Below are 16,593 nucleotides of genomic sequence, written 5' to 3'. Positions count from 1 at the left end.
GATTTTTTGGGCTACAAAGGAAATATATTTTAGGTTGGCTTCTTCTTCTTCGAAAGTTGAAATGGCCCATTGTTGCTTGGGGCAACGGCATAATCGGCCAAACAAACTACAACCACAGAATATACACCATACTACAACCTCAACACCGAGACGTATGTCGATTGCAGAGATATGGAAGTGGGAGAATGAGCTTCGACGAGTGCGCATCAGGTGCGCATCCTTTGAATAAGAAGACTAAAGCTTGTTTCATATAGACGCGAATCGCGAATTGCGAAAAGCGATTCGCCAAAAAATATTCGCAAAATTTGGACCTATTTCATACAGTCGCGAATTTTTAGGGACATTTCATTTTTGCTCCACTGAAAGTTACCAAAAAAAAATCATAACCTGAGATAAGTTAATTTGTTTTATACATATTTATTCGTGTTTACGATCTTTATTTTATATTTTATAGCATACAATATGAGTTTAAATTTGTTTAATAATTATGAATATCGATTACGATTGTGGGATTGGAATAGAATAAGGTGTAAAATTGCCATTTACTTATTGTTAAAACGTAGAAGAGAATGGGTTTATAGCACAGGTTTATAGGTCATTTATGGGCCATTTGGGACATGTGAAATATTCAAATTTCGTAAGCAACAAGGTGCTTGTCGCAGTTTAATTCAAAAAATAAGGAAGAAAAATGAGAAAAAATTTAGGAATTTTCACAGATTGTCTGTATAGGAGTTTGATAACTTGGTTGAAGTTGAAAAATTGTCGCCATATATATCAAAAACATATTATGTACGAGAACCCATTTCAACTGGAGAAATGCTTTCAGTTACTTTGCGGCAGCGTCGTCAAAATAATCGATAACCGGATCACAACACCATTCTGCGCAAACGCGTACCTTAAAATCGCGCGAATATTCGCAAAAAGTTGAAAACACTTTAACTTTCCCGCCCCCCAAATTTTAAATCTTGCGAATCGCCAAAATCTTAAAATTTCTGACAGCGCCGCCATGATCAGTAAAATTGGACCAATGAGAGCAGTTTCGCAAAATCGCAATTCGCGATTCGCGTCTATATGAAACAAGCTTTAAGGAAGGAGCATAATGCTATCCATGTATTCATGCATGGTGGGCGGAAAAGCAACCATAAAAGCTCTCTAGGGTGGGGATCCTTGACAGTTCTGTTTGACGATTCATTTGACACATTTGAATTTGATTTGAAATTTTGTGGATTTGTCAGTCTTTACGGAGCTTATTTTATGTTATTTATTATTTATTCTACTACTGATAGTTGTATAAAGGCAGTAAATCTAGATGGAAATTGTGGCAGAACTTAAATTAACAGTGACACTATCGCGATTTATCGAAAAAGACTCTAAAATAGTTAGTTGTGTAGCGTGCGGTAGATCTCGGCAAAAATTGAGTGAAATAATGGAACAACTTTTCGCTAGTAAGTGACTATATAATATACATATGTGTAGTATACCGATCATTTATGAAATTCACTTAAATTAACTAAATTATATATTTTTCTTACATTTTTAGCTTCTATTTATTACTTGTCAAAGATTAGATGTCAAAGAATTTAGATACGTTCATAGATAAATGCAACAAGTTTAGATTGGAAAGCACGTAAAAATTTTAGGTCGCGAAATTATTTTGGGTCGCGACCGTTATACGCGATCTGGCGCTGCTATAGCGGTCGCTAAGAACAACGGCAAACAAAAACAGAAATAATTTTCTCTTGTCAAAGTCAGAATCTTCAAAAATCATAATAATCTTTCAAAATCTAAACCGCTCTCATTAAAAAAATTCCGAAAAGTGTTTATAGCGTCCATTTTCAAAGTAATAGTTCCTATCTTATGAGTTTAATTCAAGTTTTATTTACTCCAACCGGTGATAATTGTGAAAAAGTGGCATTAAAAACTTAAAAAGCTGTGCTGTAAACTGTGAACTGCAAAAACCATCGTGGATCGTGGCATAACGTCGGTTTCCAATGTTTCATATGTATTTCATACATGCGTCCTTATATAAAATAAAGTTTCTTGTAGCCAACACAATGTCTTTTATTTATAAAATTAAACTAAAATAATAATAAATTTGAATAAACAATATTTGGCGATATAATTCCGGAAAAAGCCGAACCGCTCCGAAATTTTCAAAAGTTTTGGGTCGCGACCGTTGCAAGAATAGCGCCAAATAGTGTTTACATTGTCCTTATGGGCACTTTCCAATCTAAACTTGTTTCATTTATCTATGGATACGTTAATTTGACTTACCTGCTTCAGTAGCGTATCGGATGTTTGTGGTAATAAATACTTATTATAACTTATCTATTTTTATTAGAATTATATATTTTTATAACAATTTTAATAACTACCAACATTTATTCACAACGTAAAATAAAACAACAAATTATTGAGTCTACCCCACGTCTACCCTACATCACAGTTTTACATTTTTTAAATAAAATTAGAACGACACTGATAAACCTGAATTTAAGTCGGCCATATTTGAGGCCCATCGCGGTGTGTGGCGGTGTACGTAAGATTTTTGATATGCTCCTTTTAGTCTTCTTATTCAAAGTGCGCATCCAAATTTTTGTCGACGGCAAGATGGCAGACATCTTCCAGGTCTCGCTGTCACTTCCCCTCTTTAATTGACATCTGTTTGTTTTGTTTTGTTTTGTTTTTCGTTTGTGTTGTTATCTAGTTAAAATTTATTATTATCTCAATTATTCTAAACACTAATTCAAAAAGGATTGTTGTATATTCATAGTCATTCTAAGAAAGCTAATACGCCGGGAATAATGATTAGTTTTCATGTGTAAGTTTATACAACATAATTGTGTTTACAGATGATTCAAAACTGTTTATTTTTAGTTTTCCTAAAGGCGATTTGTAAAAATCGTGATTGTAATTGGGAATGGTCAAAAATAAGTGTATGATGTGGCCATTTAAAGAGGATGTTTTTATTACGTGTGGAGGAAGAAGATACTTGGAATCAGTGTTCGTGCTTCTGTAAAACAGTGCACTCTTATAGTGTCCATGAAAGCACAAGTTCAAGTGTACCAGAAATATATCAAATAAGATTGGTCCTTACTTGACAAGAAGATTATTTGGAGGAAAAGAAAACATAAGATAGGGTATTTTAATCGAACAGCGAAAATTTAACACTTTTATTGTAAAGTTTGTTGTAGGTAGTTGTAGTTTTGTGCTAAATATTTCTAACATTAGCAGCAGCCGTGTTCAGAGTGTCAAGAGGAGGAGAATTCAGTTAATTAGATTTATGCACAGTTACAGGTATGAAGGCTTTTTCAAACATAGTATCGAGTTCTATAGTCAACATTTTTAGTATTCCTACAACTGTAAAAACAAGGAACATTGGACTGAAAAATTGGCAAGATTTATATAGGAAGAAGGGGTATTATGCCAATAAGAAAATTAAATCTGTAGGCAGAAGTTTCTTATTTAAAAACTGTTATGGGGCATATATTAATTTGTATCTGTGCCACAAATCACTGAGAAAAGTCATATAATATTCATAATTGTTAACAAGATGATATTTAAAAAGTGTTAAAAATGAGACTATTAGTCATGAAGCTTACAATGTTACTTTGTTTCAATATTACACTTTTATTCTTGTAAAATCTATGATGAAGTTCAAAAGCATTTTGCAACGGCCTTAAATTGTGAGTTGTGAGCCAGGATTTATAGTAAAGGTATTTGATGCAATGAAACTTAATCGGTACCTTCCAGTATGTATTTTAGTAAGGGGATTGTCAATCCCATGTTTTTAAATAGATAAAATACAGGCCAAAGTTGACAATATTACAGTTGAGAAGAAACTATTTTATCTTAAAAAAAAATTTCTTAAAATTCTGAGATCATATAATCTAATTTTCTTAATAATAAATTAGGTATATGTACATACAGAATTTTGTTATGGACAAATAAGGATCGACAAGCTTCTTTTGTGCAAAAAATAAATGATTTTTTCTAGTATTACGACAAACCATAATGTGTTTTACAAACTTACCGGTAACAGTTTTTGTTTATAATAAAATATTTAGGAATAATTTGGGTTGTTTATCAATATATTAATGACTTGAATTTTGACAAATCGAATTTGTATCAAAATAATTTTACGAAATATAAAATTGATGTTCTATTACAAGATTGAGTTTTTATTGTCGACAAAAACCAGGATAAATACTAATAATAATACCCTTAATAAAATCAATGATGTTTATGTATTATGAAAATATTTGTTAGAGGACATGTTATGTAACAGTTTTTGAAACATAATTTGAAGGGACGAATAAAAAAAATAAAACAAAAACATATTTTTTCTAGGTTTATATTAAAAATACAAGGTAGATAATCATCAAAAATAATTATGAACCAAATGTTTTTTATGAATATACAACTTGAACAAAAAGTTGTTTAGAACAATTTTTACCAAATTTGCAAAAATTTTAAATTGAAACGCGTAATTCAGTACAAGTAAACATGAAATATTGTAAATACTTATTTAATATCATTTCGAGTGTTTTACGACGAAAAGGTCATCTGTCCGTAGCGTCTTTTGTCAGAATATTCGTATATTTAGTGTATTATATACCAATATTGTACGCAGTTTTGAAACTGATAATTAAATAAATCATATTAATGTTAACTAACCATAATGAATGATAGAATTTCACTAAATTTAAATTGCCCCCCGTATGGTTGAAAACAGCAAATTGATATTTGATTACTTATAGATTACCACCTATATACAAAATGACACGAAGACCTGGAATATGGCGCCCAACTTGATTAGACCTTCTGCGCATGTTGACGCTCATTCTCTATCCCTTCAATTTCTCTGGTCGATTGTCGATGCTTCTTATGATCTTCTTAGCATAAAAAAAACTTTAGCCATAAAATACCTATGTCAAAGAGCCAAAGAATCACCCCCTTTCCTATGCCCCTTTCGTTTGTATATGATACCGTATGATCGAGAAAAAACGGCGTCAGTGATGGCTATGGAATGAAGATCGCTGTCATTTTATATGTAAATTTATATGGGAAATGTCATTGATGTTCATTTCCCAGCCAACTGGACGCCGTTTATTTTTCGATCATACGGTATTTAGGCACTGCCATATTAATCTAAATATGCTGTTCAATGATCATAATATTATATTAACCAAAATTTAATAATTATTTCTCTTTAGTTCTTCTTTTTCCTTTTACCCCACTCTTCAAAACAGGTTTTTTACTGCTTTTTGGCTAAATCTGCGACTTTGGGCTATCTTAACAGCTGCCTTTTAATAAAGCCACATAGAAAAAAAAACGATAAAAGAGTCATGTATTATTTTTGATCTGCGATTTTGGGCTATTTTCAAGGTTTGGCAAAATCTGCGACATTGTTGACATTGGGCTATCTTCAAACTTTGACCTATGCTTTGAGTTCTGCGACACGCGTCAAATTTCATCTGGCAACCCTGCCTTAGGTTATCCGATTTATAACCTTAAATTTCATAGACAAGAGAGGCAAGCGATCAAAAGATATAACTGAAATTTGAGGTATAATACGTAATTATTACTATTAATAATTTGATATGATAAATGTGGGTATTACCTAAATGTGATGATTGTGATGATAAAGATTTGTGTATTGTGCAGAATTGTGTAATTCCCCGAAATTCTTGCATTGGAGATTGGAGCTGTTCTGTGGATTGGAGCCTGTGTTGGAGCTCTGATTGGAGGAAGTGTTATATTTGTCTAACTTTCATTGGTCGCAGTTACCGTACTCTGTTGGTCGTACAAATCGTGTTTATAAATATACATTTATGCACCTAATTTGGCTATTTTGCTGATTGTGGCAATTTGTGGGGTGTGTAAGTACATGGTGTTTCTAGCCGTTTCTAGACATTGAGTAAGTATATTTTGTGATCGTGATCAAAGAGGTCTTGTCTAATTTTGCAAAGACCAAGTTGACTATTGTTTGAGCTCACCTTGTACTTGTACGGCTACAGAATTTCACAATACTAATTTAGTGAATAGTTTTAAGTGATCTGTAAGTACTGGCGGCACACATTCGAATATTTCTATAGTTTTATTTTAAATTTTCCTTCGCACACTTCACTGTGGCGTTGAGTATTGAAAAATTTCAATCAAATCTTTATAATTTGTTCTTAATACCTAGGTATATTTTATTGCACACATGTTATAGACGTCTATGATCTTTGTGCCTGCACTCCGTGCCTGCACCCCGTGTCCGCTATCTGCTGATGTTTGCGAGTACCGGCAGGTACCGGAGTCAGAGACAACTACCAGAGTTGTAGGCCTTGGAAACAGTTGAATGTCGGGGTTGTTGATTTTCGAGCGTCGGAAAATGATGGTTGTCAACAGTTGTCAAATTAGTGGCATAATTAGTGGAGAATTATATATGAATTATATTTGATTTGAACTATCATAACTCTGATCATAATTTATTTTAATTATATTAATCTCCCGATTACACACAGTTCATTATTTTTATGAACTAGGTATTTTATAGAGTATTTTAGTTCGTTCTGAATCTGCAATATTCTTGTTATCTACTTGAAAATTGCAGTGCCAATAATGTCATTAAATTATATTTTAATTTTGTGTACATATTATTTACAAATCAATTTATGTTATAGGTAGATCATACAGAGGATTTTTTTTGGATTTACATTTGAATATCAAAGTAGATCAAAATGACAGAAAATAGTGATTTTAAGCCCAGGAATTATCAAGTGGAATTAAGGGAAATTGCTATAAAACAGAATACTATTATATATCTTCCAACTGGATCAGGAAAAACTTTCATAGCTGTGTTAGTTTTAAAACATTTAAGTGATAGTCTTTCCAAGTAAGTATATTTGTAAATTTCTCCGTTACATTTAATATGATTCTTAACTCTGGTCTAGACTATGGAGTGTAGAGGTAACCTAACGTGTCCTAATGTGTAAGAGGTGTCCTAACCTAATCTCTAGACTCCATAGTCTAGACTTAATATTTCACCTTACAACCTGTTCAGTACAACCTATTGTGTATGAATGAAGACTGAATTAAGATTGTCTAGAGAAGCCTTCAGTTCTATCATAGATAAAAGAAAATAATCTTCTATTAAGATAGATATGAAACTTAATAGTAAAATTTTGGGTCAAAGCGCCCTTCCGTGTTCTTAGTAGAGACTACGTTTAACCCAGCGCCTTCGCCTTTTCTGCTGTAAATATTTTTTATGTTTATTTCAAAGGATTTAGTTTTAAAGTTACACTGATATATTAGTATATCAGAGTAACTTTAATAAAACATAAGAATATATATATATTTTACAGTTTATTAAATATAAATTTTGACTACAAGGTAGAAAGTAAATCACAATATTTGATAAAACTTATACCATTTTTACAGTTAATAAATAATAAAACTATTTCTGACTATGATATTTAAAATTTAGATAGATAGAATATTAAAAAACATACCAGAATTTGCAGACGCACGCCCAAATTCAATAAAAACCAAAATTTTTCCTGCGAAAATCGGGCTTTCTTCACAGAAAAGGTATTTTTTGATTTATCAACAATCATTGTCAAGTTGACAATATACAGGGTGTTTTCTAATTAGTCTAAAAAATTGTGGTGTGATTCCTCATGTGTTCTTAAAACAATTTTTATATAACCATTAGGTCTAAAGTACTTCCTTTCTGATCTACAGGGTGTTAAAAATTAAAAAAAAATCCATATTTTGCTTAAAATAAATTTATTTTATGGGTACACTACTGCTTTCTTAAAGAAAATATATTTTTTTCTTGGCTGGCCATCCTTTTTCAACAAAATTGATCTTTTGAGTTTTTCTTGTTCATCAAACGGTTGCCGAGAAAAACATAAATATACTTACTAAGAGCCCGCCGTAAGCCATTTTCTAACGATTTTTTATTTTTTAGATTAATTAGGAAACACCCTGTATATGCATATCACAGGCAACCAAATAAACTAGTAACCTCTAAAAATTATTTTTCCTAACACTAGCGACATACCGTGTTTTTAGTGAGTACTAAATTATTTTATCAAAATTTCACCATAGAAGTTTCCAGTCAATGAGTTCTATACAGTTTTCTATTCAAACCTTTGATTCAAACTGACATGCAATCATTATGTCTAGACTTTATTTTAAGAAAAAAATTAAGTATGTTGCTACATGGCTTTAAGCACAGAATATCTAGCTACGCAACAGAAAAATACTCGAAATGAAAGAGCTAAAATTGCACAAATAGAATACTAGATGGCGCGACAATATCATAATCAGAATATAATTAGAAATTTTGAACTTTCGGTTTTGGATCGACGGCTCGTCGACGGCCTTATAGCTCGGCTAAATATGCACAGTTGCCAGATTCAAAAAGACGTGAATTGGCATCCCATTCTTTTTATTGTATATAATTCAGTATGTGTTTCTTTCTATTCTTCTTTTCTTGTCAAATACACTTATATTAATTATTCCTTTGGCTATTAAAATAGTTTGAAGTATATTATTACAAAACATATACATTTTTAATATACACTATACCTTATAATGTTAACTAAGAAAATACCTTTAATTACCTTTAAAATTAATAATATACAGGGCGATTGATAGTGATATTTATTAATGCTGGAACGTTAGTAATGAAATATAAGTTTAATAATAATGGAAATTATTAAAATGCAGTACAAAAAATGTTAACTGATTAAAAAATACTATAATAACAAATTTCTTCCGTTTGCCACTTTATTTATATAGACCTAGGTAGATTTTAAAAAGTGACACAGGTACAATTAATAATATATTAGTTCGGCATAAAAGTTGCTGTCACGACATCGAACAATAAATTAAAATTCGTAAAATAAATTAAAATTATTAATTAAACAAATCTTTATAAAGAAACGCAAGTATACCAAATTTGGGCCCAATCCAACTCCAGGAAATGATATCATAATAGTGTACTATATTATGGTACCACTCGATATACTTTAAGGTACCATAATATTGCAATGTCACCGAAGATCCGTAGTATACAAAATTTAAGAACAATCGAACGGCCATGAAATGGTATCGTAATATGGTACTATATTAAGGTACCACTTTATATACATCATAGTACCATCATATTACAATGTCACCGAAAATACGTAGTATCCCAAGTTTAAGCCCAATCGAACGCCATGTACGTAATATAGTACTATATTATGGTACCAGTTGATATGCTTCATGGTAAAATAATAATGCAATGTCATCAAAAATACGCAAGTATATATCAAATATGAGCTCAATCGAACGCCAGGAAATGGTATTGAAATATGGTACTATATTAAGGTACCATTTTATATGCATCATAGTACCATCATATTCCAATGTAACCGAAGATACGTAGTATAACAAGTTTAAGCCTAATCGAACGCCAGGAAATGGTATCGTAATATGGTACTATATTATGGTACCTCTTATTATGCTCCATGGTACCATAATATTACAATATCACCGAAGATACGTAGTATCCCAAATTTAAGCCCAATCGAAGCCATGTACATAATATGGTACTATATTATAGTACCAGATTATATGCACCATAGTACCATCATATTACAATTTCACCGAAAATACGTAGTATACCAAGTTTAAGCCCTATTGCCGCCATGTACCTAATATTGCTATGTCATCAAATATGGTACTATAGAAGGTACCACTTTATATGCCTCATGGTACCATGATATTACAATGTCACTGAAGATATAGTATACCAAGTTTAAGCCCAATCGAACGCCATGTATCGTAATATAGTACTATATTATGGTATCACTTGATATGCTTCTGAAAAAAACGGCGTCCAGTTGGCTTGAGAAGGACGATCGATGACATTTCCCATATAAATTTACATATAAAATGACAGCGATATTCATTTCATAGCTATCGCTAACGCCGTTTTTCCCGATTATACGATATGAACTTGGTATGAACACAATCAAACGTCAGGAAGTGGTAGAACTATAATAATAGTTCTGTAGAACAATCCTTATTATATTGTCGCCGAATTACAATGAAAATTCAGGATTTAATTATACAATCAAACGTCAGGAAGTAATTGTAATTTAGCTCATAAGATTTAATTCCAACTAACATGGCAAACTGAAAAAAACAGCTTTGATCTATTTTAATATGTTTAAATGATGTAGCAAATTTGAAGGTAGGCTTTATCAGGAAGTATTACGATATGAATTACACAATGGCAACACTGCACAAAATTCTTTTAAATTTTGTTTGTAGAAAACTGTTTTCTTTTAAATTTATTGCCCTCTATTATGTAGTAGCGAAACTACCACATCAAAATATCTGATTTGGAGACAGGCTTTTAAAGCCTGTCTCCTTTTGCTTCCTACAATTTTATACATGTAACGAGGCTTCTGTTGCGTAGCTAGATATTCTGTGCTTTAAGTAACAAATAATATGCTATAAATTCTAAATTATTGTAAATTAAATGATAATTCCTAGTTTTGGATTTTACTACTTACAAAATACAAACTCATTGTTTAATAAATACCTACTTACCTAGGTAGTTGTTTTCTTGTTACAAGTTCGTTTTTGTTACCAAGATTCTATAAAATTTCATTTCCTCATAAAAAAAACTCATAATCACTTATCAGTCAAGATGTGTTTGGTGTTGTAAAATGCTTGAGAATTTATTTTTAGAGAACATTCTCTGACAACGAATTAGAATAAATGAGTAAATTTGTAGAATTGGAAAATCAGTTAGTTAATTTTAAAATGTTTGCGAATGTTTCCTTGTTATAAATGGTAACATTCTATCTATTACCCTAGCTGTCTTCCACTTCTTACCTTCTTATGATTTTCTTCTGTTCCTATATATTTTGCCTGATTTTAATTACGAAACACGGTTCCTGAAAAATATTTGTCATTATTGTCACCAAACTGCCCCAAATTAACCTGTGCAAAATACTGTTTTTTTTTCTGGTTCCTTTGTCAATTATGTTGCCCAATCTTTTTTTTTGTCGAAATAATATAGTACTTCTTTAAAAACGACCTAGGTTTTTCGCCATTTTGTTAAGAATCCATTTCACTAGTCCGAAAAAGTAGCAAAATAAGCGTTCGGCATTTAACGTTTTATATAAAACTGGCTAGGTATTTTTACACAAATGAAGAGGGAAATTAAAGAAAAAGGATTAGTTTAGTTTAGTTTATTTATTAGTAAACATACATACAAGAGAAGTATTTTTACAAGTCAAAAAAAATATATATATATAAAATTATAAAAATTGATAAAAATTTAGTTTCTACAGTTTTTTTTGTTGTTTTTACATTGCATCATTAATACACAAATTTTACAAAATAAAATTTATACAATTAACCAATAGAAAATCATTAAAACCTTAAAATTAAAACAAATATGTATGTCAAATATATGTTATAAATGAACAGATACAACACACAAACACTAACATAGACAAAACAAATGAAATACAGACTAAAGCTGGAACTGAAGTACTCCTCAAAAGAAAAAAATGCATTAATCACAAGGTAGTTTTTGATTTCTGTTTTGTACTGATTAAAATTAAGAGCCTTAATTCTAGCTGGTACCAGGTTATAAAACTTTATGCTCAAATATCTTGAACCATTCTTGGATCTCTCAAGCCGGCAAAAGTCCGGTACAAGATTGCTATTATTTCTTGTTGGGTAGCTGTGAAAATATTCATGTGACCTGTATAGATCAAGATTTTGCTTGACGAACAACAAACACTGCATAATGTACACACAGGGCAAAGTTAAAATCTTAAATTTTTTAAATAAATTACGACAATCCTCCCTGTAACCCACCCCTGCAATAATACGCACGCACTTCCTCTGCTGCGCAAAAACCTTATTGACATGACAAGAATGACCCCAGCAAAGAATAGCATAAGTCAGATGGGAATGAAAGTTGCCATGATATACTGTGAGAAGAGTTTCTCTTGAGGTTATCTGCACAAGATTTCTAAACAGGAAAAGTTCTTTTGATAATTTTTTTGACAGGTTGACAAGGTGGTTCTCCCAGGTCAGTCCTGTGTCTAAGTGCACCCCAAGAAACTTGGCTTCTGTTGCACAATGATGAAGTACAGGGTGATCAAAATTAATATTGTTTCTTAGAGTAAAGTTCATACTTTGCGATTTAGAGTGATTTAAAGATAGACGGTTAGCTAGAAACCATTGATTTAGGTTTTCTAGTGAAGTGTGATAATCAAGATTGTCAATCTCTAAGGGGTGGTAACTTATGTAAAAGGTTGTGTCATCGGCAAACAAAACAGTGTTGACTCCCCCTCCCTGGCAGTATGCTAGGTCGTTTATATAAATAAGGAACAAGATGGGGCCTAATACAGATCCCTGAGGTACACCATACTTCAGGGGTTGTTTTTCTGAGTTGCATTGGTTGAAATGAACATATTGATCACGGTCAGAGAGATATGACTTTAGTAATTGAACAGCATTGTCCTGAAAGTTGTAGGATATTAATTTTTTTAACAATATGATGTGCGTAACACAGTCAAAAGCTTTGGTAAGGTCCAAAAATGATGCAAGAGTATCAAGCCACCTCTCAAACCCCTCCAATATACCACTGGTAAACCTGTCAATCGCTAATGTTGTGGTTTTGTTTTTTCGAAAACCAAATTGATTAATGGCGAATAGTTTATTAAACTCAAAATGTTCATTGATTTGATTCTTTAGAATACGTTCATAAACCTTAGATAAAATTGGCAGCAAAGATATGGGGCGATAGTTGTTACAGTCATCAACTGAACCCTTATTTATAAAGAGGATTATACTATATCCGATTTTGTAGCACATTTATAGACAACTTCTTTATTTTTAAGATTTTGATGGTCAAACATCTACAAAATATTCCTTATGTTTGGACTGAATTTTCTCGAAAATAAAGATATAATTTAAAATTCCGTTACAATACAGAAATAGAATGAAGTTTTGTGATTACAGTGATATATAATTTATATGGTTTTGTAACAAATTGCTCGCTATTTTATGGCAAATGCTGAAGCTCTGCAAACCTTAATCAAGCCTTAATCAAAGCACGTGTGTTTGGAATTTTGGGTGTGTCTTAACACGACAGGATCGGGCTAAGCCTTAGAATAAATATAATATAATATATTATATTTCCTTCGGTCACACACCCGCTTTACTGAGAGCGATCTGAGAAGTACAGCGTAATAGTCTCTTAAAAGAAAATAATTAATAATTGTGTTTAATAATTAATAAAGTTTGTATGTTTGTATCTTCGTTACTCTTTCAGGCAAAAACTACTGAATGGATTTTAATCAAGCATTACATTGTAAATATTAATTGTATTAATAAAACATTACATTAATATAACTTATATGTTAGAATAAGACATAGGCTATAAATTACTTTGGTAGTTAACTTATAAAGGGAAATTAAAACAACTTTTGTTGCACGTCATCGATGACACCATGCGTCGTCTTATGATGTGCAACCAAAGTTATTTTAATTTCCCTATACCTTAGCCACAGCAACGCGTAGACGGGCCTGCTAGTATTGTTAATAATTTTAACAGGACGTTAATCAGAGGCGCATATACGAGAGGGTAAATGGGGGGTTTGGTTTGGGGGGGGGAGTATACCGGGTATACAGGGTGGTGACAATTTCGATGCTCAACATTGGCATCTCAGAAACCACGGGAGATACGAATTCGGTAAAATGGGACAAAAATTGCGTAATTAAATGTTTGACAAACACCTACGAAGAAAACCCCGGTATCCTGATTAGTTTCGGATTTATGTCAAAAAAATTAAAATAATACGTTTATTTTAAATGAACTATTGTATGTATTGCAACGTAACTTGGTAGTTTTATATTTTTGACCTCGGCCAATTAAATGCCGTTTTCAGAAAATTTCTAAGCCTTCTAGATTTCGCACAACAGTCAAGTTTTTATTTTTTTATGGCCGCCATGTTGATTTTTTATCCTATTAGATAGAGCAAAAAATAATCTATACGGTGGTATCTAATTTTTATACATTATTATGTAAATTCACTAAAAAAATATTTTTTAAAAATTCGCTTAAAAGATCAAGTCTGGTTTGGAAATCCAATTGACACTTTATATGACAGCAAGTTATTTTTCAAATCTCCAAAAGGAAAAAAAAGCCCCAAAGCTCCAAAACGGATAAATAAACTGTCAAAATTAAAAAGAGAAATGGCTAAAGGAATTTAAAGTCCAGAAAAAAATCAATAATCTGCTGACACACTCTTAATGCGCAGGTCAGTCCCTATGATTCTTGCTTTCAGGCTGGTATCGAAATTACGGTTCCGGAATCGATTTACTAACGGTGACAACTCTTGTTGGAATGCAAAAGTTATCGTTCACTCACAGATTATACAGATTATAAACTTATCGTCAAAAGCATTGTTTTTCTAGGTTCCAATTTTCGGATTCGCGCACTAGTTGGCTACTAGGTTACTAGTTTGCGCATATAGCCCGCCTACTTATGGCCTCTAAACAAAAACAATTTTTCTACCACGAATTAGGGACAAGATTTTTATCTGTATACATATAGTATACCTCTCGTGGTTGGAACGCTTTTTCTCCACTGCGCAGAAGCGTTACCGTTCCTAGTGCGGTTCTCTCCGTCGCGTCGTTGGAACGAAACTATTGTTTATTACTAATTATTAAACTTGTTTTAGATCGTACAGCGAAGGTGGAAAAATATCGTTTGTCGTAGTCAACACTGTTGCATTAGTTGATCAACACGCAAAATGTTTAGAAAAACGTACTGCTTTGAAAATAGGAAGATACTCTGGGGAATTGGGCACAGATATCTGGCCAAAATCCAAGTGGTACGATGAATTCAATAAATATAATGTTTTTGTGATGACAGTTCAGATTTTGGTCAATATCACGAATCAGAATTTTCTTGGTAGGTATAATATATTAAGTTTTGATGCATGTATAACATTGGTATCTTTTGAATAAAAAGATTAAGGAATGAGCATATAAAAAAACTTTGGTCGGGCGGTTAGGTTTAAATTTTTAAACTTTATATATATTCTACCGTATTTTCTACACGTAGAAAATTAATTTTCTACACCAACTAATTTTCTACATTCCTTACATCTCCAGACATAGAAAATTAGTTTTGTATATTGTAAGCCTTTTTTGAGTTTATATTTATTTCAAATACTTTAATCACAACGATTAGTACAAGAAATAAACTAATAACGATAATTAACCATTACACTACTCAACACTAAAAAATTATCTGAATCGGCTTATATTGTTTCATAATCAGGTCGGTTAATAAAAATATTTGTAAGCAATTTTAATTTCATATCACATCTAGTTTTTTCACAACTACCTATCAAATTAGGTCTCATAAAATATTTTTTAAAACGCTTATACAAAGACTGTCTTGCTTTTCAATTTCGCAAGCAAAAGTTTTCGAACCTTAGTGAAGCAAAAATCAAAAAAGGCGTATTCGTTGGTCCGGACAGTAAAAAGCTAATTGAAGATTCATCTTTCACATCTACTCTTAACCCAACTGAAAAAGAAGCATGGAACGCTTTTATAGATGTGGTAAAAACTTTCTTGGTAACAACAAATCCGCCGACTTTCGTGACAAAATAAAAGTGATGCTAGACTGCTTTTATAAAATGGGATGCAATATGTTGTAGCATTTTTTATTTCCTTTAATAAAATTGAATTTAAAATTCTATTTTTATTTAAATTTCTTAGTATTAGCGCCATCTATTTGCTAGATGCCAAAGATATCAAACTTCATTTATTACAGCTCACTTGTTTCGATATTTAATTTTTATTAGCGCATCTATTTGCTAGATGCCAAAGATATCAAACTTCATTTCTTACAGTTTACTTGTCTTGTTTATTAGCGCCATCTATTCGCTATATGCCAAACTTCCTTAATTGCATTTCACTTGTCCCAATCTCACGTCGCTGTGGATTGCGATTTTCTGTTCTAATGATTTCGATCATATGATATCACTTTTTTCTCTCATTTTGTCTGTGGTGAAAAGGGTTTTTTGTTTTCGTTTCTGAAACTGAGAAGAAGGTCTTTTTTTTCTGGGAATTTGGATCTGAGGAAGACGCGTGTTTCGGCGTCCGACAAATTTTCCAGTGAAAAGCACTCTGAATCCACTTTTCGATTTCGATTGCATGGGTATCCGATTTGGAAATTTGAAAACCTTGTAAAGTATGCAATCCAGAGTATAGGTCGTATTTGTTTGGTTTCTTCTTGGAATGATCACCGTAAGTTGTTTTTTTTATTGAGTATCTGTCCTGAGAATTGAATTTTCTTATTTATAGAGTAACTACCACATGGTACTCAGTAACTACCACATGGTACTCAGTAACTACCACATGGTACTCAGTAACTACCACCTGGTACTCAGTAACTACCACATGGTACTCAGTAACTACCACATGGTACTCAGTAACTACCACATGGTACTCAGTAACTACCACCTGCTACTCAGTAATTACCACATGGTATGCAGTTATAAT

At 32.0% G+C, this 16,593-nt stretch overlaps 1 protein-coding gene across 4 annotated transcripts in view; it reads left to right on the top strand.

The window, feature by feature from the left end:
- Positions 1–5,131: 5,131 nt before the first annotated feature.
- The window catches only part of LOC115880804 (endoribonuclease Dicer), a 135,004-nt gene continuing 123,542 nt past the window's right edge, over positions 5,132–16,593 (top strand). The window contains exons 1-4 of one of the 4 annotated variants that reach the window (XM_030898094.1): positions 5,132–5,612; positions 5,668–5,920; positions 6,672–6,883; positions 14,760–14,992. In XM_030898094.1, coding sequence (XP_030753954.1) covers positions 6,729–6,883; positions 14,760–14,992 — 388 coding nt within the window. In that variant the 5' untranslated portion in view covers positions 5,132–5,612; positions 5,668–5,920; positions 6,672–6,728. Of the gene's footprint in view, positions 5,921–6,405; positions 6,534–6,671; positions 6,884–14,759; positions 14,993–16,593 lie in introns of those variants that run through there. The other 3 variants (XM_030898095.1, XM_030898092.1, XM_030898096.1) reach the window with 3 other exon arrangements.

The sequence above is a fragment of the Sitophilus oryzae genome, unplaced genomic scaffold, assembly GCF_002938485.1.
Source record: "Sitophilus oryzae breed Bouriz unplaced genomic scaffold, Soryzae_2.0 scaffold_165_pilon_pilon, whole genome shotgun sequence".
In the NCBI taxonomy this organism is placed as follows: domain Eukaryota; kingdom Metazoa; phylum Arthropoda; class Insecta; order Coleoptera; family Curculionidae; genus Sitophilus; species Sitophilus oryzae.
This window is presented reverse-complemented; position numbering and strand designations above follow the sequence as displayed.